A 23,512-nucleotide genomic window follows, 5' to 3' on the forward strand; every position below is an offset into this window, starting at 1 on the left:
GTGCGCAAATTTTCAGCTGAGGTCTGCGGCTTATTTTGGCTAGCCTTCAACTCAACAATCAATCATGATTTCAGTTAAATGCTAAAGTTGCTGTTACTGTTACCTTGTCTGTGGTCCACTGGCAGAACACCGGGGCTTTTTGTTAAGGTGCTGTCGTGCTGTTGCTGAGGCGACATAAGTTTTACGGTGGATGGACGGTAACATTACAGAATTGTTGTTTTCTTTAGCTTGAAAAAGTCCCATACTTTGGACACTTTCTTCTTTGTCCCTCGCTATTTTCTCTCTTTTCCTCTACTTTTCAGAAAGTGGCATTATAATCACGTCGTGTTCACAGCGTAAGCGCGATGTGCGACAGTAATAAATGTCCATGCGAAACACTGTGCCGTATAGTTACATGGATTAAACGAAGCATCGATGCAAAGAATTTGTGTCGAACCATTTTATTAATCGATTTTATCAATATAATCGTTTCAGCCGTAGTTACCTCATTCTGCGATTTATAGTAGTTAACACCTTTGCCGTTTTAATTTTTCATATATATAACCTTACCTCGCATCATCTCACTGTGACTGCTCTGTACTTTAGCCTCAGATAGCCTCTCTCAGCAGGGACTGGTTGTTCACTGCACATGTGCACTTAAACCCTGCAGTGGACCTCATGTATATTACCATCAAGACTAGCGCGGCTTGCAGTTTAACAAATGGTAATGAAAGGACAAATGTCAATCCTAAGCAGAGTGGACAGATGCACACAGTCCATACCTCTAAATCCCTCTGTCGCTAAATCCAGATGTCAGACAAATGCATGCATGCACACCCATGCACAAACATTCACAATTGGATGTGTGCATCTCTGCAGTTGTGGGTGAGGTGAGGATTAGTTGGTTCGCCTGTGGAAACCTCTGCCATGTGACATCAGCCTACCTCTCTCACACTATTTCCATCTCTCTGCCTGTCTCTCTCTCTCTTTGCCTCTCTTCCCATCTGCACATCCATTCTGACCCACAATTGTTTGTCTATTTTTGGGATTGTCTGATTAGAGGCCAGATGTGCAGACTGTGTCTGGCTGCAGCAGAAGCCTGTGGACTGAGGGAGCAGCAGAGTGACAGGGGGAAGGGGTTTTAATCTGCCCACCAGTAGGCTGTAATCAGGCTCTGGGTAGAACAAGAAGGGAGGGGGGCACTCTTTTTAAGACTGGGCCCTGTGCTACCTGTGGTCTGTACCAACAGGCCCATACTGGAGCTCAGTAAGTGAGCATGTGCGTGATGTTCACTGGGAGTGTGATTGCAACCTTGCCCTCCTGCCTGTGTGGTTAACCCCACTGAGAGACAAAGATAGACAGCAATGAAGAGGAAGGAGAGCTTCTGTAGAGGGATTACACCTCAGGAAATGAATCCCCCTCTCTCTTCCGTTATCAACCACTAATGATTTACATGATGCTGCAAGAACAAATTTCCACCTCTCTCTTTGACATTCTTCACTTTTCACAATCACAACTGCCTCCACCCACCCCCAACCCCCCACAATAAACTTTCTCCTTTCTTCAATGACTGTCTGCAATTTGCTTTCCATTTAGCACCAACATATTCCACCCCACTCGTAACCCTTAAAAATAAGCACATACACACAATTACAGCGAGAAGCCCCACAGAGAAACCACACACTTCTAATGATGAGAGATTTGGAGAGAAAGAGAGGAAGGCAGAGGCAGTGATTGCATTCCGTGTGCCAAACATAGTGCTGCGTGCTTCTTCTTGCAGCGTGTCTGTCTCTCTCCACATCGATTTAGATGTTTTTTCCTCTGAAGTAAGGAAATTGTGAATGGCTGAATGTCTACATATAAGGGCGTGAGGCTGCAAGTTTATTCACGAAACAGAACTGACTCACACATTCCCAAGTATTGTTTCACATTGAGTTGGGTTTTAAATTCTTGGATTGTTAGCTGCTATAATCCTTACTGGTTTGTAATTTCACCAGATTTGTTGTCTTAGGGAAGTGCAGTGGCATGACATCAAAGCTGCAACAGTCCCTTCACTGTAAAGAAAACAAATTATTCTTAGATTCAGATACTTGGCTTCTGTTGCTTTGAACATTTGGAAATGCATATTGCTTTTCGACTGTGTAAGGAGTAAAGTTACTGGCAAGAATACTTTTATTCGTATATAAACAGAAATAAATCCACTCTTATTTTCACAAACCAAATCTTTGCGCGTGTGTAGCTATGGTAGTTAAAAGTTGTTGTTGTTTTTTTTTGTTTGTTTTTTTGTTTTTTTTAATTTTTATTGTGGGGGCCAGCAAAACAAACTATAAAACTTAGCCATATATCCTACTACTACTACTATGAATAATACCATATATCGTATCTCATGTAATTGCTATAATAATAATGATAAACAGGGCTCTCCTATATAGGCAAATAATTATATATTTTTTTTTTTTGTCATGCAATAGTTATTACCTTACATATAATCTTCCACAATGACAACTTTCTAAAACATACTGTCTATGATACAGTGACACTGCAGAAACGCTGCTGTTTAATTAATCTAATTCTAAATTACTGTCTACATGATGACCTGCAACTTTGAGATTCGTTTCACATTCAAAAGAAGAGGTAACGTTAGAGAACTTTGTTAGGCAGGAAGCTGAGTTAGATACTTGTACAGCTCACGTTTATTCACAAGTCCGCTCTGGTTTAATTATTTCTGACACACCTGCTGTAACTAGAGACAAGCAACTTGCTGATATATTTAGAATACGTCAAACACTACAGTTTAATCGCTCATTAACATTAGCACTCCTCCACTGATAAACACAGCATTGGCTTTGTGGCTAATTTACAAACGGGCAGCGTTAGCTGCTGTAAGTTATGTTAAATAATATTTAGAAGTAATGAACTAGGGAGAAATGAGAAGACCGTTCACTAGAAGTGCTGCCACTGTTTCAGAATATATATACAATTAAGTCTGTCAGCGTAACATTCTGTTTCAGAATAAATCTACAATCACGTCTGTCAGCCTCCACCACTCACATACTGTAACATGAAACATCTTGCTGTAACCTGGGAGAGTGCAGTGAAAATCGGGAGGGTTAGCAAGTCTGGTATGAATGTTTTCAGGAGAGAAGTGATAAGGGCTGTTTTTATTATTATTTAAGTCATGTAATTGATGTGACAAAAGACCAACTGACTGGGAACACTGAGCTACCAGGAGCTCCTCACCGTAGCTCCGGCAGAGCTGGTATCGAAAAATGCAACCTTTATGCAAATTACTAACATCTAACCCTAACCTTACCCCTAACCATTAGCCATGCAAAGAACTGCCAAGTAGCACATCTCGATAGGTAGCATATCGACAGAACACCGGCTCTGACCTTAGACTTAGGCTGCTGTCAGCTGATGTTTTGTTCTGTGGTGCTACAATGTTTTGAACAGAGGAGCTGCAGCCCACCTTCTGGTGGGAAAACTATGCTACACTCATGACCTGAGGGAAGGATCCGACTGTCTGTTTCTCTTTTTTAATAGTCATATATTGGCTGTTATAAACGCAGATGCAGATATATCTGCAAAATCATAAATCGGTTGGGTTCTAATATGACATAATGGAAATTGATTGCTGCAGTCAAGTTATTTCTATTAAGTTAAGATGGTTGTCACAGCGACAGTCAACCATACCTGGCGTGTTTGTCTTGACATTGTAGTCACTATAGAGTCCAAGGGGCTAAACCTACCACTCAGAAATTAGCTTTAGGTTGGTATCTATAATGTTTTTAATTCATTTTTAATTACTCTTACATATTAAAACACATAAAACACACAGTATAAAAACACAAAGTGGTACTTATTGTGGTAGAAGATACTTGCAAATGCATTGTGTGTAGATTTAAAATGTCTATGTTTGGTAACTGTTTTATAAAAGTCATACCTGTAATGTAATATTACTTACATGTAAGGGAGACCTACAATTAAAGGGGCGGAGCAAAGAAACACGTGTACATTATAATGTAATCAAATACACTAATGTCTGTTATTTTGTGAGGATTTAAGTATTTTCCCCTCCCTTTGTTAATAGATAAACATATCAAATACATAAAAGCAAAAACTTAAAATGAACTGGACAAAAATCATTTATCTTATAAATATTTAAAGGTTTTGAGGCATGGTGAAGAAATAACCAGTGGAGTATTCTCAGAACAAGAAGGAACCTTTACTGTATGATGTGCGCAGCACAGCTTTGACAGCCAACCACTGTGGATGCTCATCTGTTTTGACTTGCTGTCTGCCCATGAGCAGCAATTACCTGGCAATGTGTGTCAGTGGACAGCTGCCCTTTGTCTGTCTCTCCGTCCTTTGCCAGGCCCTGTTGGACCTGTCCCACAATGCCCCTCTGCCTCACTGGACACGGATCCATGCAAAATAAACTCTATCAATTCAACTGGGAAATTAAAACCGTGTCCCTGTTTGCTCTGTCTCCACTCATCCCTGTCCTGGGCTGCCTGCCCCCCCCGGGGATTAGTCATAACTCTAACCTCCAACCTTGACGTTTTCTAAGTAGATGCAGGTCAAACCAGAGGTCAGCGGACATTCTCCCTCAGGTGGACCTCTGGTGTTGTGTCTAAAAGAAGAGAAATGATCTCTTCCTGATTTTCCTGTGCTTGCTGGAGGAGCTTCCCATAGGCCTTTTAGACATTTCCTTATCATCACATAGGGTCTGATAATTATATGAAAGGGCAGAAGCATTTATGATTGCATATGGATATAGTGTGAGACATTTCATGATAAGAGGAACCTTATGTTGAGTTGGCAGTTTGCCATCCATCTAAAGGATGAGAAAGTAGCTCATGCTTTCCTCTTCGTTGCTTCTGCCCTTTCTCAAGACGTTTCTCCCTCTGCGTCTCGCTTTTTTTCGCTCCCTCTCCTTCTTTCACAATTTTAATGAGTGGCGGCACACATCTAAAGAAATCAAGCGTGTTTGGCTGCAGTTTGTGAAATGGTTTGCATTTCTTTGTTTTTTAAATAAGATGCCTGATCCTTTTTGTAGGTTTATTGTAAAGTTGTGCAAGATTGATTGAGACAGTGCAGCCTCCTGGACTATGTTGCTTGTTAGGGTTAGTTGTCCTTTAAAGTCTGTTTTTTGTTTTTTTAAATCTCCACTCTCAGGGAGCTGCAGTTTTGATTTATTGGTTTGCTAAAAAGGTGCTTTTGCAGATGAAGCCACAGGAAAGCACAAGCTATTGAATCGAGTGGCAGGTAAAAATGCCTTTTGAGAGTAAATGTCAGTGAGTAGAATTCATTTTCCCACTGCCTTGTTGCTCCAGTAATATAGCGGTCGATGAGCTGCCTTGCAAAGAATTGAATTGCTTAGGAGGTTGTCTGCATCTCAGACCGTCTCATTTGAAAAGTATGATGAAAGAACTATGTAAAGAAAAAATGTTAACAGTGTACATTGATGGTGCATGTGAACAGTACATAGCAGTACATAGAAATGCTTTGCCTTCTCCAAAACACCTTATAGTTAATTATTCCATTTTTCGTACCACTGTATACCCCTAAATGACACTGTTAAACAATTTGATTCACTAGGTCAGTATCACTATTCATTTGACAGGCAGAGTATGTTTCAAAGTGTTAAAGAGATGCTGGTGAAAGTGTTATACAAGGAAGTCATTGTTTCATTTGCATTGTCTGATATATTCTGCGCTGCTCTTTATCCTTTTGTAAAATGGCATGGTTTTGCGAAAAAAAAGTTATTCTTTTCAATCACAGGCATTCCACAAATTAATTGATTGCTCGCTTGCATCCATTTTTCCACCCGATTCCTCTGTGAGACGAGCAGTAATCATTTTGTAATTGAGGTTTTATAGCTTCAGGTCAACATTGTTAGTTTGATTAGTGAGACAATCTTTTTAGGTGAGAGCAAATTACCCCAATTTCAAAATTATAAGAAATTTTGATTGTCTTCGGATCAGGTCTCTAAAGTGAACAGTGCCCTGGTTATTGGCAGCCTTGTTTCACCCATTTCAGTTGAAACGGGCCCAGACTGTCATGCAAGAATTAAATAATTGACCCACTTTAAACATAAACTACTTATTTCTGTCAATGTGTAGAGGCATGGGTGTGGGAAGTTCGGGTGCAGCAACCCCCTCAGCACCCATAAAACTAGGCATTTTAAAAGCCATCAATTGATAAGTGTGATGCAGATTTGCAGCAGAGAGAGAGAGCGCATGTAGACGAACGGGAGAGAGGGAGTGTACACATACAGATGTCTGTGTGATATAAAAACTTTCTTTGATCATGAAGCCTAATTATCATCTACAGATCTGTGGTTTGTCATTGAAGTGAATGAACAACACTGCAGACTTGAGTCTCTGTTCAATGACTGACAGACAGATCTGTGTTATATACACTTGTCCCTATGAAATGGCTGTTTCTTCACTGCGCTGCATTATAATAAACTATAATGAACTGGTCGTGGGTCACACCTCTCCCTCGTCCGGGCGCTGTCTCCTTGCAGGTCTCACTCATTAGTTCCCTCTGGTTGACTGTGTAGCTTCTGTGGATGCTTTGACATACAATATGTTGGTGAATAACCTGTTCCAATTTGTTGATAATTACTATTAAATATAAGTTATCCTGGCAATTTAAATTAATACAAAAAACATGAATATCGGCATTGTATAGACTGACCTTTTCTCAGCAGCCCCAACTGTCACTGATGTCCAGTGTCCCTGTGAGACTGGGGTTGGTTGGCACACTTCTCACTCTGCCGTATTTCCCTGGCATAATTTATGTTATTAATATTTTTATTAATATTGTAACAAGCAGCAATTGAAAGGTTAGGGTCTCAGCTGTAAATAAATGTGTTTTGAGGTACACAAATGAGAGACAAGACCAAGACTTTTAGGGGCTGAGAGCAGTCGAGACCAAGACCAAGGGAGGGCGAGACCAAGACCAGTTCCCTGCATTGCATGGCACGCAATAAAATGTGGAACGAGATCATAGGTACTTCTCAAAGCGATCTGAAAGATCCACTTTCCCATTAAATCACCCACATAAACACTAAGAGCTGAAATCAACGTAAGCATCGCGGGGAGGGGTGACAGTCGTTAACGGGAACAACACATGTTTAATTAGGGTTATTGGTTGCATTTGAAGCAATAAGTTTTACTTCCAATCAAAGTTAGAATGTTAACAAATCAGACAATGCAAAAGCAATTTATTGATATTCCCAAAGTTACAGTCTTGACTGGTCTTGAAATAAAATCCAGAGTCCTCAATGTCCGAGACCGAGACGAGACCGAGACAAGACCGAGTACAAATGCGGTCGAGTCTGAGACAAGACCAAGACCATCAAAAAGTGGTCTTAAGACCAAGACCGGTCTCAAGTACTACAACACTATTGCGCGTGCAGGTATTTTCTGAAACAAAGATGTAACAACAAAAATGTTTGCTTTGTTGAGCAAAAATGTCATTGTTTCAGTTTCTAATTCAAATTGTTTGGATTATTTGTATGTTGCGTTGTCCATGATTCTGAAAGTGCAAACTATGCACTAATCTGGGGATAGGGCACCACATTAGCTCTCAAAACGGGCCCCCAGATGCTTAAGGCCGCCACTGGCCTTGATTACCTATTAGATTAGTGATCGGAAGATTTAATCTCCTGCCAGGCAGCTAGGTGTATTCCCAAACCCAGTTCAGTTCCTGGTCAGTATTTCATTCCCACTTAATGGCAGAGATGCTCACAAGTCTTTGAGCTATTCAAGTCAAGTCTCAAGTCTCTTGTGGTTATTACGAATGTTATATCACCTGCTGTGTTCAATCCAGGTTGGTTATAAAACAGCATAGCTATAAGGAATATTGTAACTGTAACCTGTTTTTCATTTACAGAGCCCCATGTAATGTACAATGCAATTATTGATGGTTTATTAAATACTGTAAGTCAACACACTCCCCAGACTCTTAAACCAAGTGTAATGTTAACTAAACAAAACTGTAATGTTGCATAGTCAACAATAAACCTGCAACCTGTTTTTAACTTACAGAGCATAACCATGTAGCCTAATGTACAATGCGTCTACATTATTATAAGCTTATATACACACAACCATTTAATGTGCAATGCAATCAAGGACAGCTTAAACTACTGCAGGTCAACTCATCCCCCACTCTCAAACCAGTGTAACGTTATAACTAAATAAAACTGTAAGGTTGCATGATCAACAATAAACCTTAAACCTCTTTCTAGCAAATGGTAATAATTAACGTGATGGCAGCCAGCAGGACGTAAATGATTACATTAATCGACTACCACAAGTTTGGCAAGTAAACAAACGCTCATTCATCTTTTAATAACGAATGACAGTCGGGAGTTAACCTCTCTGAGTCTCTAACTCGAGTCCCCATCTCTGCTTCATGGTACTTTCTACTTGTCTTACAGATATGAACAATACAATGTGTACTTTATATACTGATACACAAGAACCTGACCATGTTTAGAAGGGTCAATCAAAACAATATATACCTATTATTCTGATAGCTTCTGTTGGTGACTATGCTAGAACTGTTTAGCAACCAAGCAAACTGCATATTATTACACTGCTAGCAGAATTCAACCAGTGAAAGAATCCAACAAAATGTGATTGGAAATTTTGCAGCTACAATTCAATATAAGGAGAACTTGCATCTTTTCGTTTGATCTAATGTTGTCTTCATCTTCTTAAACGACATAATTTCTCGTTCTTGATCAGGCTAAAAAAATACCTATTGAGTGACTGTTGACTATTTTGTTTTTATTATTAAATTTATTTTATGAATTTGTCACCGCAATACTGATGCACTGACTACAGTTAAAAACACAAAAGCGAAGTTTAAAAATTGTGAAGTATTTCTTTCATTCGCTGGCACATGATATTCCACCACTAGCTTCCCCTTTTCTGAAGGTATTGATTTGAAACAAGGCCATTGCCTACAGTTCTTTTGAATAAAATAGGTGGAAAAACTTTTGATACCCACACAATAGTTCATGCATTCAACCTTCACCCTTTTAAAATGCAACCAATTAAAAAAAGTAGATAAGAGACACATACTTTCTATTCTTAAATGTGGTTGCCGCTAAAAACACAAACAGCCCCAAGCCTGTTGAATAGACTTTGCTCTTTATCCGTTTGTTTTTTCCACATTACCATGCATTTCAGAGATGTATACTCAACATCTTACAGTATAGCTACTGTGTACATACTCCAAAGCTTGGCTCTCCTCTGTAGGAACACCCCCCTTCTGCTGCACCAAATTAGCTCTGGCTCTCCTACCATTCTATCTTCCTAATTCAAGAATGTGGCTTATTAGGATTGGTCATGGTATTCCAGATAAGTGGATTAATCTATAAGTAGTTCTCCAATCATGTATGTGTTTACTGTGTATGTGTATTAGGGTAGGTTTCACCCTGCATTATTATCTTGAGTGCTGCAGCAGGGGGGTGCACAGCTTCGGAGATTTGATAGGACTATTTGGCACAATATTGTATGAACCCAGAAAGCCATGGGGAAGTGATTTTATTATTCTAGAAGGCTTTTTAAAGGGAGGAAGCTTGATGTAGAATGTCATTTGAAAATATCACCCGCTGCATAAAGGTATAAATTTGGCAAGAGGTTGGAATAATTTCAATTCCGTAGTGAACATGACTGAGCAGACTTTGTTGCTTCAAGTTTTTGTCCATGTGTTTGTATTCACATGCGTGTGTGTGTGCACGTACCTTACTCCTCAGTGCAACATATGTTTGTGCTCTGATCGCAATATAGGACCATTAGCACGGCGAATGGAGGCACTATTCTTTATCTCTGTTTGGTTCTGCCTTTTGTCTTCAAAGCGGACTCTTCACATCTTTCTCTCCTGCTGCCACGACTACCACTTAAAGCTACACATGCATATACACACCCACACAAACACACACACACTTGTGCTTGAACACACACATGCAAAACTAACAAAACAGACTCTCTGTGATCCCTTTTAAAAGCTTCCCAAAATGAGTGCAAGTAACTTTTATTCCACGCACTCACACACGCACGCATGTGCACACTCTTTCTACTTCACACAGAGTATATTCTCTCAGAGCAGATTTGCATACTTATTTTGATGTTGCTTGTTGTTTATGTCTCCGATTGCGAGGTGTGACCCACTTGCTCTGTTCATTTTGTCGCTATTAAAGGAAACCCTCACCCTGCTATTTCTTCACCAGATGGATACAGGTTTTCTAATTTCTGTAAAACTCTTAAAACAAACAAGTAAGTTGATAATCATTCCTCAAAGAATTTAGATTAGAAAAGGCTGTACTGAGAAATGATTGTCACACCGGAAGACTGGATTCCTTGCATGGATGTAAATCTCAGCTCTACCTAAACTCTTCACAAAACATACCCAGATTATGATACAAAGAAGAATATGAAAATGCAATCAATGATTTGCATTAAATATCCCATACTGTAGCCTCAGGTCTTCATTGCCATTTAATTGCTAATTATTGTGTGTATCTGCTCTTCGGAAACAGCCATGATTAAAAATGCCACAATATCACATCCTAAGGTTGTTATCTCTGATTAAAGTGCACTTTTTAACCACCACATTAGTGAAGGCTCAGGGGTATGCATATTTAATAAGAAAGCTATCCCTGTTTTGCTCCTGGCAACAGGTGCATAGTTGCACAACTGAAGTCAGGCAACACAAGGCGGTTGTGAAACCCTATAGCACTGTTGACGTTGTGTCATTGACCATATGTCTTTCTTTCTGTCCATCTCTGACTACATGAAACGTTAGCAGACACCAACTAACAGCAAGTTGCTTGAGATTAAATATCTTACAAGATGAAGGCTGAGCCATTTAAGAAAGAGAGATATGGGAAAATGCTGAATAATCTGCATATGGTTTCAACACATGGTACCAATTAATTTAGCAAAGGAAAGTGTTTTAGTTTCTAAATTGATTTATATTTGTGATGCACACCTCTCCTGTGGAATAAGGTCAGCCGGCAGCTATTGGCAGCATAAAAGATCTGCGGGCGAAAAACTATGTGTGGTTCACTAACTTACACCATTTCTCTAGTGGAGGTTTCTGCTGTGTATCCTCCCTGAAACTCCCTCTCTGTCCTCCTATTTTCTAATATCTGTTCTTTTTTATAATTATGTTTTTTCTTTTTTTTTCTCCTTTCCTAATATCAGAGCTGTTCCTCAACCAACTTTTTCATGCTTTTCTTTTCTTCCATGCTTCTGCTCTGCTTCCCTCTGGCTCCACTAACCCCTGACCCCTTCAGACTGGCAGTACGAGGGTAAGAGGTCAAACATCTCTTGTCTGTTTTTCCTTTTGTTTTATTACATTCCTAAATTCCCTTTCTCATTGTCTTCCCTTCTCTCTTTCCTGTTGAAAGACATTTAATCCTGAACAATCCTCACATCAGCTGCATAGCGAGCTGCCTTTCAGCACCTATCCCACCTCACTAGACACCTCCCTTCCTCCTGTGTCCTCCTCTCCACCTTTCCTGCTGTCCCATCTGGTGCTGTCTGTCAAGCTGCCACTACCTGTGTCCCATGTGCTTGTACCATATAGCTGCTGTGACCTCCATCTGTGGAGCGGCTCTCGTCAGTGCTCTGCTTTGCCACATGCTTTGACCACCCTGTTTGTCTAGTGTCAGTATCGTACAGTTCATTCCTGTTGGTGTTTGTGCAGTAGAAGTCATTGATGCCACTTGTACAGCCACGCTGTAAAACGATGTGTCAACGTGACAGCTTATGGCATGACAGACAATAAAACAACATTGTGAGGTTTATTTCCTCAGACCGATGACATATTTACAGTGTCAGTGATTGTCATTTTCTTTTGCAATGTTTTTTCTAGCATTGCTGTTGGCTATATTCAGGTATTATGGTATATCAGTTTATCATCATCAAGTAAAAAGTAAAAGTTTCAAGTCAAAGTACTAGTACTCATTCTGCTGAAAAAAGGGCCCCTGTCACTGCTACACAAAATCTGAATTCATTTTTTGGACCTTTTTTTTTTAAAAATATGTTGCTTTTTTGTGGAAATATTGGATAATTTTACCTCTTTGGGCCTCAAACAGTCATTTGAATGAAACTACCTGAGACGTTTAACACCGGTGTAATCTATAACAATGCGATGTATTTTCTAAGCTTATGACATGCTTTGTTTTAAATCTAACATATGTAAATATGTTACTATAGCTGTCAAATAAATGTATTGAAGTACAATATCTCCCTCTAAAATATCATAGTATAAGTAAGTAAAGTCTCAGAATTGTTTTTAAGTACATGCTTAATAAATGCACTTTTCACCACTGCTGTATATCAATACTGTTTAGCTGCAAAGCTAAATCTATTTGCAGTCATTTTCATAAGCTGTCATGAAGCACAAAATACTGTTGGGATTACAAAGTAAATTATTTAAAAATGGTAATTGAGCTTCTTTTATGTTAATTTGCTTTTCCTTTATGCCTATGCAGAGTGTAAGCTGTCCCGGCCAGGCCCCCCTGCAACCATAGTGACCATTGATGAGGAGAGCCCAAACGGTATGTACCAAACAACTGCCCGCCTATGCTCCTCACTTATTTTTTGATCCACTTCATTCTGTATTCAAGCATGGTAAATGCTCTGCATTCAAGTGGCGTGGAATACACTGTTGGGATCATTTCTGTACTACAGTGAAAGTTAATACTTCCCCTATTGTGACTGATGTCTCTTGCCGCAGGTTGGTTATGGGGGATCTTTTGTCACACATATAGGAACATTTTGTTTGTATTTTAAATTAAAGACAAACAAATTCTGGCTGATGTCTTGTGTATATTTGTTCTGTTCTCCCAGGGGTGGGTGGGTGTGGGGGTGTGGGGGTGTCTCTGAGTGAGTGAATACAGATGGTGTTTGGCATACAGACTTGACATGGGGCTCCATTAATGAGCAGTCTGCTCACCTCGCGGGTTGTCTTTACTGTGGTATACCTGTGCTACGGCAGTACAGGAATCACTGATGCGTAGAGCAGACACTCACCTCTCGAGTGGGTCAGGTGAAACTATTCGACTCCTCCTTTTCTCTTCCTTCTGGCCTCTCCATCGCCTGCACCCACTTCTCGGCTCTCTGAAGCTTTCCTCTCTTTTCTTCTCATGGCTCTGCTGCTGTGAGCATTTGCCATCTACATTTTGTTGATGACTGTGTGTGTTCATGCGAATATGTGTGTGTATGAGTGCTGACTTTGTGCTTGGAGAGGAGCTATATGTTCATTGACGGAATTGAGAAATACGTTTCCCTAAATGGAGCAGGTGTGTGTTTCTCTCACTCAGTTCTCCCTGCAGATATTAGTATTGCAGGTTAATAGAGTTGAATGAACAGCTCTCACTGAAGACAGAATCTAGAGCTTGTTTATGCAATCAGAATACTTTTTCACTGATGCTACACTTCACTGCATGTGCTCTGAGCACTGCTTTGTGGGTGAACTTTTGTGAAGAAATTGCGTGTCTGCACATATGCATACAACTAATGTGCATATTTGTATCCTGCGAGTATGATTGGGTGGCTCTGTGTCAGATGAGGCCGCCATTCATCAATGCAATAGCCTCCAATTCAGGCTGTCATACTGTCTCACCTACTCCTTCCTCTCTGTGTGTGCAGCTGTGATTTGGGGCTTTGATCGATTGCCGGGGGAATGTGTGAGATGGAAGTAGCCAAGCCTGCATCCGAAAGCCTCCCTCGCCCCACATGTGCTGATGCTCTGTGTGTGAGGGATTTGCGCTAATCTTCCTCATAAAGCACTCATTTACCTGGGATATGGGTCTCTTCTGGCTCTGCCGTCCCTTTATTTATCTCTCCTTGATGAAACAGCCCAGAGCTCGTCCTCCCCATAATGGAATGTAAAACAGGCAACCCGCCATTATTGACCAAAGCAATTATCCTTCTAAATGTGTTTCATCTCTTCTTTTCTGTCACACAGAAACCATACAAATGGCACATAATAAGATTCCATATTTTCTGAACATTTGCCTTTATATTCATTCATGTCAGTGAATGGGAAAGCAAACAACATAATCACCTGTCTGTCTGGAGTTCAGAAAAGATAGACAAACTAATAAATATATAATGCTTGGCTTCTCGTAAGGACAAATTCAACATCAGACAGAAGAGCCAAGATGCATAGGTTCAACCTAGTTGCTCAAATGAAGCTTAAAATGTTTAATTTATCCAAGCTGCTGCTTCTGCAGACCCACTGACAGGTGCCAGACACAACACATGAAGACTCATTCACTTGCAGAGTAGATCTCTATTGGGAAGACATTTTCCATAGTCTCTTATGGTTATTCAGCCTATGAGCTAAATCCAAAAGCGGTTAATCAGATTGAAGAGATTTCTATCTCATAGAATAGGGGCAGCTAGATATGAGGAAAGAGGGTGTATATTCACATTGACAGAACACTTCCTACAACAGCAGTGGGAAATCAGTTTGTCCATAAAAGAGCTAGCTTTTATCTTGTCTCTTCAAATTCATGATTTGTATCATATCATCATGTATGCCTGAAGAGTGAGGATCCTCTCAACCCTCTGCATATTGAACATCATCTTATAGGAAATCAGAAAACAGTGTTGCTGAAGGGCTTTATTAAAAAGAAAGTCAATTTAGCATTATTTTATGTGGTGTATCTGCCAAGGTGGATTTACTCTAAATGCTGATAAATCATTACATCTTGAGGAAGGCTGACCTCCACTTGACTGAGGCAATCAAAGTAAAAAAATACTCCATAAGCTAATGATGCAGGTAATCGTATTGGTCACTAAAAAATGCATGCTTGACGTTAAACATAACCTCCTGGATAAACTTAATGTTCAAAACAAGTGGTTTGATGGGTAATCGAATAGATTCACCAGTGGTTATTATATGTTAGCACAGTAACTCTCAGTTAGAGCCATGGGTGAGTTGTTTTATATATTAAATTTGTAAAAATAGTTTGATGTTTAATTTTTTTTCTTCTAAGTGAAGTGTGAGACCGTTACAAGACATGGTCTGGGCAGTGGTCCAGCTATAGCCACTGCAGTATACCTGGATTTAGAGTAATTTTTATGGCAAGCTCTGATTGATTCATTAGAAGCCTCTCATTAAGGCTACAGTCATCTGCAGTCTGAAAACTGTGCAAAAGAAAGATGATAAAAACTTCATATTAGCACCACAAGCTGTTAATATTATGACCTAGTGAATATCTCTGAGCAGAATGAGACACATTATCAGCTTGAATGCACTCTCCACATTAAAGGTGTGGAGATTATTTGATGGTAATTTATGGTCTTTCATGCTTTTATTAACATCTACAGTGGATTCATGAAAAAATGAAAGAAAACTCTATATTTAAATAAGATAATGATGAAAATTGATGGTGTTGGAGGGGCACTTCAACACAAAGCACTTCTTATCCTTCCATCACTTTAAGTCGTTTGGTTGTTACTAGTACTCATACAAAACATTCATGTTATGGAAAGTACACTCTTTTGGGAGGAAACAATATCCTTGTCTGGCCTCTGCCTCTTCACACTCATCTCTGAACTTGCACCAAAGTCAACCACACAAAGCTCGTCTGACCGAGAAAGAAGTCACGCCAGTCTGTAAGAAGACAAACAAAGTGAGCCCAAGTGTTTCAGCCATTTTCTCTAGTCTGTTGCAAGGTCCTTGCTTTCATCATCTCATTGGTATGTTGGGTTTAGACTCTGTGCTTCTGTTTTTAGACCTGAGACAACTGGCTACAAAGCCGCCTTGACACAGCATTAAAAGATTTGACAGAGTTAAAATGATGGCAAATAGAGAGTGCAGATGCTAAATACCATGCAGTTTGTTTAAAGGTCTCTCATCTCAGCCAGGATGACTCTCCTCTCGTGCAGGCTTTCTTCCCATCCATAATACCAGGTCCTGTGCCTGCAGCATTCAAAGGGCTAGGAGGCAGCTCTGGAAAGTGGTGAATGTGTTAGCAGGTTTAAAGAATTAATGAGATGAGACAACCTATGTGAGTGTTTTTCTCAGACACCATGGACTCATTAGCTTCTCTCCTTAAAGTTAATTCAATCCCTCACACTGTTTCTCTCCAACGATCTTGTCATTAGTTCGATCATACTCTGCTGCTTCATTCCTTTACATCAGTGGTTCTCAAACTGGTGGCACGGCCCCCTGTGGGGGAATAGTGCCCGGTGGCATGGATGTTGAGCAGACCTCTGACCCAAGCAAGGCTATTTTGCTAAGCTGAATCAATTTGTTTATTTCAATTGCCCGTGTTGTTAATGATTGAAAAAAATAAATCCACTTTTGCTGGAGTCGGCGAGCTTAAACTTTTTTCAGCTTCTAAAGGGGCTACTTCTTTTTTTCTGTATTTAAGACACAACGTCTAGCCAGTAAGGGCTTGATGTAGTCTCTTCATGCTTAGGGAAGACCGGGGATGGTTAAAACACAGGTTAGTTGTAACACGTCCAATTTCTCCAATCAGGAACAAGTAGAGAATCACCTGATTCACTTTGCACATGCTCAGTTTAGTCCTTATTCCACATGTGAAAAAGTAGCACCCTGTGGCATGCACAGACAATTTTAGAATTTTGAAAATAATAAAGTATTTCTTTTACTTCAATTATTTTTGTTTTTAGTTGTCTGCTATATATTTAAACTGATCAAACTTAAATCACTTGTATTGTGTGTCTATGTAGATATGCAAGTTGTCAGTGCTAATATTTTAGTTTTAATCTGGAAGGTAAGCTAGTTCATGGCTACAAGAATTTGGGTTAGTTGTAACAACAATGGAAATGTTATGTCTGTCACCGCTTTGACAGTGGAAGACAAACGAGCATGCACGCAAATAGTAATAGTTGGTGCACATTTGTACATTTTGTTATATTGCATTATAATGTTCACTACTATGTAACTACTATGACTTTTAGCGTTGGCCGATCGCCTTGCTGTTCAGACTACACAACTTGCCGTCTTGTGATGGGAGTCTTGAAGTCGTTGACTGATCGGTGACAGGGGGTCACACACTACATGAGCTGACAACGGCTGTGTCACCCGATGCGGGTCACCAAACTATGTTTTGTCAAGAAAATACACGTGAAATGTGATACGAGAAATGATGTGAACCTACACATGAAACAGCTGTTGTTTGTTATTATAAAGAAAGCAATTATAAAGATTAAGAATATGGGTGAAAGAATGGATTAGCACACGCAGGTAGCAGGGATTGTCTGTGCAACAGAGAGAGCTGGAGGTGAGTAAAAAGTGTTTTCCAGTGAAAAAGTAGCTGCCTGCTCGGCCAGCTGCCTGCTCTCATTGGCTGGATGTGGATGTCGAGTCGGCTGACTCTTGCAGATATTTGGCATGTTAGATATCTGGCTGGCTTCTGCGATGCGTCAAGGAGCCGTTTTGATGCGTCGAGTAGTTCACACATAACGACTGCCGACTGCCGATTGATTTACCTCGAACACAGCCTGATGGTCGCCGGGCTTTCTCATATTCCTTATTACATGATATTGGATTTCCCCCCAGGGTAGATCATAGTGTTACATTTCACCACAGGCTATGTTAGAACTAAGCCAGACTATGGGGTGAATTGTAAGATTTCACTCATGTTTGAGACCATGTGTTTTCCGTCTGTGTTGCAGAGATAACTACATCATATAATAGCAGAAACATGTAACTAGTTTGAATCACATTTTGAACACACTGGTTTAAAAGAGATCCAAGATACAGACAAAAATATCAAATGTTACAACCATCCCCGGTCTCCTTACTATATGATACATGATTGATTTGTATGCACCTGTAGAGGACCATCACCCTTAAAATAATAAAATGATTAATACTTTAACAAATTGTCTTTGAAATTGTAATGCTTCTTTTTGGACAGTGGATATTAAATCAGAATCTAAAGTTGTTGGGAACATTTTAAAAACAACTGCACTGGCTGGAAATTAAACATGTGGTTCACATTTCGGTCAGTTTTCCTAATTAAAACTGAACTTCCTCAGACCTACCTGAGAAGTCTGTAATTTATATTCCAGTAGTTGCCCCTGAAAGCTCAGAGAGTAGCCCAACAGTAGGCTAACACTCCAGTAAGACACCCCCAGCATATAGCACTACACCTTACTATGATGAATCTTCAAACACCTATAGTCCTGAATTCCTCTGGTTTCAGACAATAGTAGTTGTCAGCAGGGGAGCAAATTGATGTATGGCACTTTCAGTGTAGCCCTGTACAAATAGCGAGGGCATAATTTGTAACCCTTTTTCCAGGTGGGGGGGAAAGTCTTGATCCCTGGCTCAAGAAAAGCACAAGGCATATTGCTTTATCATTTGCCACAAGTGAACTGTTGGCTGCCTAGCTGCCTTTTGAGTTGATACCCAGAAATTGCCAGGTGTGAAGATGTGCATTCCAGGCAAAAACCTGATGCATCCTATTTCATCACTAAATAATAAAATGAGAAATTTAACCTCTATGATATGAGTCTCTCCTCTCACAACAAATTAATTGTGTTACATTTAGGATGTGGTGATTAATATCTCAAAACAACATCATGAACACACTCAAAAAAACAAATATTGTTGTTACTCATATTACTCAGCAGCCCCAGAACATTCATTGCTGTTTTTATAACAATGAGATAATTGTGGTTGTGGTGCATTCCCTGCTTCTTGTTGAGTAAATTTTCCGAAGACCTAAATAAATATTACTGCAGACACATTCAGTTGGGCTGAGAACTCAAGGAGTTCCATTTTTTTGTGAAATAGGAAGACATTACTACTGCCTATTACAAATGGATATATGCACTTCACTGTACTACTTCTCTACGCTGTGTGGGATTCTTCAGAAAGTGATGAGAAATATGTTCACAATCCGCAGTACATGACATGTGTTCAATGCAGGCCTGATGAAGACTTGCATTGCTTTTGAATATTGAGCCCGGCCGAGGAGAAACGTGTGAACACATGGCATGCCAACACCAAATCTAAATACTTCCTGTCTGGGGATATTTATCCTTTCTAGATCTATAGTGATTCACTGTCCAGATAAGGTTATTGATCACCTGCTCCATCATGACCTGGAAAATCTGTGTCATCATAGTACCCAACTCCTTCACAAGTACAACATGACTCAATTTGAATATTCAGTTTAAATGTTAGTAAAGATGTAAATATATTAACACAGACAGTGTTGAGACTGAAAGTCTGCTCACTAATTAATCTGCTCCTGCTGTTAACTGTTAATAATAACTGCCTGATAACTGCAGAGAGGTTAGCTTGTGTTGGCTAGCTACATGGCAGGAACAGACAGTTGTAGTATCCGCAAACTGTTTAGTCTATTCCCATGGCCATCACTGGATTCGCAGACAAACAGATCCAAATAGCTATGGAGTCAAAACAGGTTTACCTCACTTTCTATAGGACTGTTATGACTGAAGACAGCTTACAGTGCCTTGCGAAAGTATTCGGCCCCCTTGAACTTTTCGACCTTTTGCCACATTTCAGGCTTCAAACATAAAGATATAAAACTGTAATTTTTTGTGAAGAATCAACAAGTGGGACACAATCATTAAGTGGAACGAAATTTATTGGATATTTCAAACCTTTTTAACAAATAAAAAACTGAAAAATTGGGTGTGCAAAATTATTCAGCCCCTTTACTTTCAGTGAGGATCTCTGAATGATCCAATGTTGACCTAAATGACTAATGATGATAAATAGAATCCACCTGTGTGAAATCAAGTCTCCGTATAAATGCACCTGCTCTGTGATAGTCTCAGAGGTCCGTTTAAAGCGCAGAGAGCATCATGAAGAACAAGGAACACACCAGGCAGGTCTGAGATACTGTTGGGGAGAAGTTTAAAGCCGGATTTGGATACAAAGAGATTTCCCAAGCTTTAAACATCCCAAGGAGCACTGTGCAAGCGATAATATTGAAATGGAAGGAGTATCAGACCACTGCAAATCTACGAAGACCCGGCCGTCCCTCTAAACTTTCAGCTCATACAAGGAGAAGACTGATCAGAGATGCAGCCAAGAGGCCCATGATCACTCTGGATGAACTGCAGAGATCTACAGCTGAGGTGGGAGACTCTGTCCATAGGACAACAATCAGTCGTATACTGCACAAATCTGGCCTTTATGGAAGAGTGGCAAGAAGAAAGCCATTTCTTAAAGATATCCATAAATCTACACTGGAATGGTTCACAAATAAACATATCCAGGTGTTAGAATGGCCAAGTCAAAGTCCAGACCTGAATCCAATCGAGACTCTGTGGAAAGAACGGAAAACTGCTGTTCACAAACGCTCTCTATCCAACCTCACTGAGCTCGAGCTGTTTTGAAAGGAGGAATGGGCAAAAATGGTCTCTCAATGTGCAAAACTGATAGAGACGTACCCCAAGCGACTTACAGCTGTAATCGCAGCAAAAGGTGGCGCTACAAAGTATTAACTTAAGGGGGCTGAATAATTTTGCACGCCCAATTTTTCAGTTTTTTATTTGTTAAAAACGTTTGAAATATCTAATAAATATCGTTCCACTTCATGATTGTGTCCCACTTGTTGTTGGTTCTTCACAAAAAATTACAGTTTTATATCTTTATGTTTGAAGCCTGCAATGTGGAAAAAGGTTGAAAAGTTCAAGGGGGCCGAATACTTTCGCAAGGCACCGTGTGTAGTGAGCGTTTTTATATATAATCTCTGTTACTTTTGGACCAGAAAATAACCTGTGCCAATTATAATCACTTGATTATTACAATGCAGGTTCAGTGCAAGTATTCAGTAGTCTACAAGTCCCTAACCCGCCCTTACCCTGTCCTAACTAACCCTAACCCTTGACTCCCAAGTCTGGGGTTTGCTTAGTGTCTAAGAGCTGTTTGTTGGGGGATGTTTTTCCCTAACCACAATCATTGACACCCTAGCTTTATTGCCAACGATTTTCCGGAGAAATCCAATTCCATGACAAATACCATGATATAGAGCAAGCAATAAAACAAATAATGTAAATAATGTTATCAAAGTTGTTGGTTAGAAAATTGTTGCTACAGTTGTTGTTGGCAAATTCAAGAATAAGCTGGATGTCCGTGGGGAAGTAATTTAACATACAATTTAACTGACACACAAATGGCAGAAATAGTGTTGTGTGCTCAGTCCAAGCAACTTGGTTGTTATCCATTTACAGAGTCTGTGTACAAACACCAGATATTTTTTCAGCACACACACAGAATGGACAGCTACCAGATCATGAGGAGATATTCACTGAATTTAACAAAATGACCTGTATTGGATTAGGATTGCTTACCGCACCTTAATACGTTAATAAAGGTCATAGGTCAAAAAAAAAAAGGTAATGTGAAATATACAGCTTCACTTTTAAGAACTATATTGAAAATATATTTGATATTCTCACAAGGTTGTCTTTATTTTGGACATTACTGTTCTGCCTAATAAGTGCATCTTAACAGGAGAAGAAACATCTGGGCAAATCAGACTAGAACTACCCAAATTTGGCACGCATTAGAGCATTTGCAAAGTATGTGTGTTTATATTTCTTTCTATTTATATGCAGTTAGTGTGTGTGTGTGTGTGTGAATTCCACTTTTTCAATAAAATGCAGATGTCTGATTAGGGTTTGAACATGTTCTGTCTTTCTCTATTCTATGTTTCATGCACACACACACACACACACACACACACACACACACACACACACACACACACACACACACACACACACACACTGGTTCAGTTCTATGATCACATCCAGTTGTGATGATTGCTAGGTCATCAATATATAATTAGAGCGTAGCTGAAAGGCGGGGATTAGTGCACAACACCTGCTACTTGTGGATTAGAGAGCAAAATAGGAGGGCAGACATGCAACGAGGCTCAATTAAACACTACATACAGTACATTATGACTACCTCAGTACAATGTCGATGTTTTTGTATGGTTTATGCACCAGCAATTAGTTTTATATAACATCATTTATGGTTAAATCTGATAAACAAAGACCTCCACACAAGTGGCCTGCAAAATCCTGTACCTCAACGTCTTCTTGCCCCTTATTAGATTACTGTTCGAGTTAATGGTATTATTTTTCTTTAGAAGTGGAAAACATATTTTATTGTCTGATGTGCAAATAAAGACCTCAATTACAGAATATTGTGGAGATAAATGGTCAGCATAATTACCGCCATTCCTGTTATAAATCACTTTGTGCTTATTGTCATTATACTATAAAACAGACCTTGTGTTACGCTGCACTGAATGATTTATTTAACGAATATATTGGATTCTTTGGGGTTTTAAATATTGTAAAATGCTCAGTTTCTGAGATGCAAATAATATCCATGTCAAAATGCTTAATCTAGTTTAATATTTTTATGCATGATCAGAGAAAATAACATGTTAACTAAACGGTCTGCGCTAGATTTACCCTAACAATTCAGTTTTCTCTCACCAAATTTTTTTAAAAGGTGCTCAAGTGCAGGTCCTGATGTGAGCACACAACCATCACTGCATTATTCAGCTGGTTTTCTTGCAGAATATGGTGGGATTGTCAACTTAGATTAATAGTGTCATCATAGAATGTTTTTTATATTCACATCTCTCTAAGGGAATCCCAGTGGGTTTTTTTCACTGCAGCATCTCCCCCTATGTACTGTACGTGAAGAGACTATAGAGCAGAAAGATGCTTGCTACTTTTTCATACTGCACTGTGGCACAGACAAGTGGGGAGATCACTGCAATATGTAAAAAGTAACTTGTATACCACAATAAAATCTCTCCCACAAATACACAAAACTGTGAAAATGTTGTAAAGATCACGTAATGTATTAGTTGTTTAAATAGAAAATCTACCTTTTTTTCCTCCTTAAAAAGCTGCAGAGCCAACACTGTATTGATGGTATCGTCAGTAGAGAGATCCCAGAGCTGTTCCACTGAAACAGCGATGCCAACTTTGTTGACATCGTAATGACACATGGGACGATGGGACGTGACCCTTGCTTTTTCTGGCTCATAACTGTTAACATTGCAGTGAAATTAAAGTTAATCAAAACTTCACTTGAGAAGATGCACACAGCTCATCGTCAACAGAAAGGACGAATACTGTTGCTCTGTGATGGATCACTGATTGTATATTTTACTTTATACGACAACTTGTAGGTCTTCTCCAGCATACTGAAAGAAGGTAATAATTGGATCTTCAGTTGTAGGGAAACAAATGTTCTGTATATATGTTTGTGTGTGCTTGCAAACATTTTGTTTTTTAATATTGCCTGCTCTCAGGGCTTACTGTATATGTTTTCAAAGCTTTTAGGAATATTGTCATCCAATGTTTGTATCATTTCATAAGGAAAACGTCTGAAAATTGTCTCTATTGTTGTTCTATTTGTCAGCTGGTAATTTGTATTCCTCTGTTGCGGAGCGTTCACCAATTAATTTCCAGCATATTGTAATCAGATCCTGGATTAGTTT

The 23,512-nt window shown here is 39.5% G+C and overlaps 1 protein-coding gene across 6 annotated transcripts in view; it reads left to right on the forward strand.

The window, feature by feature from the left end:
- Nucleotides 1-23,512, forward strand: part of pcdh15a (protocadherin-related 15a) — a 222,534-nt gene that overhangs the window by 67,190 nt on the left and 131,832 nt on the right. For all 6 annotated transcript variants that reach the window (XM_038737732.1, XM_038737727.1, XM_038737729.1 and 3 more), the window contains one exon: nt 12,506-12,571. In XM_038737732.1, coding sequence (XP_038593660.1) covers nt 12,506-12,571 — 66 coding nt within the window. The remainder of the gene's footprint in view (nt 1-12,505; nt 12,572-23,512) is intronic.

Source organism: Micropterus salmoides, unplaced genomic scaffold (assembly GCF_014851395.1).
Source record: "Micropterus salmoides isolate LMB-PRFRI ecotype aquatic unplaced genomic scaffold, ASM1485139v1 Ms_hic_scaffold_22, whole genome shotgun sequence".
NCBI lineage: Eukaryota > Metazoa > Chordata > Actinopteri > Centrarchiformes > Centrarchidae > Micropterus > Micropterus salmoides.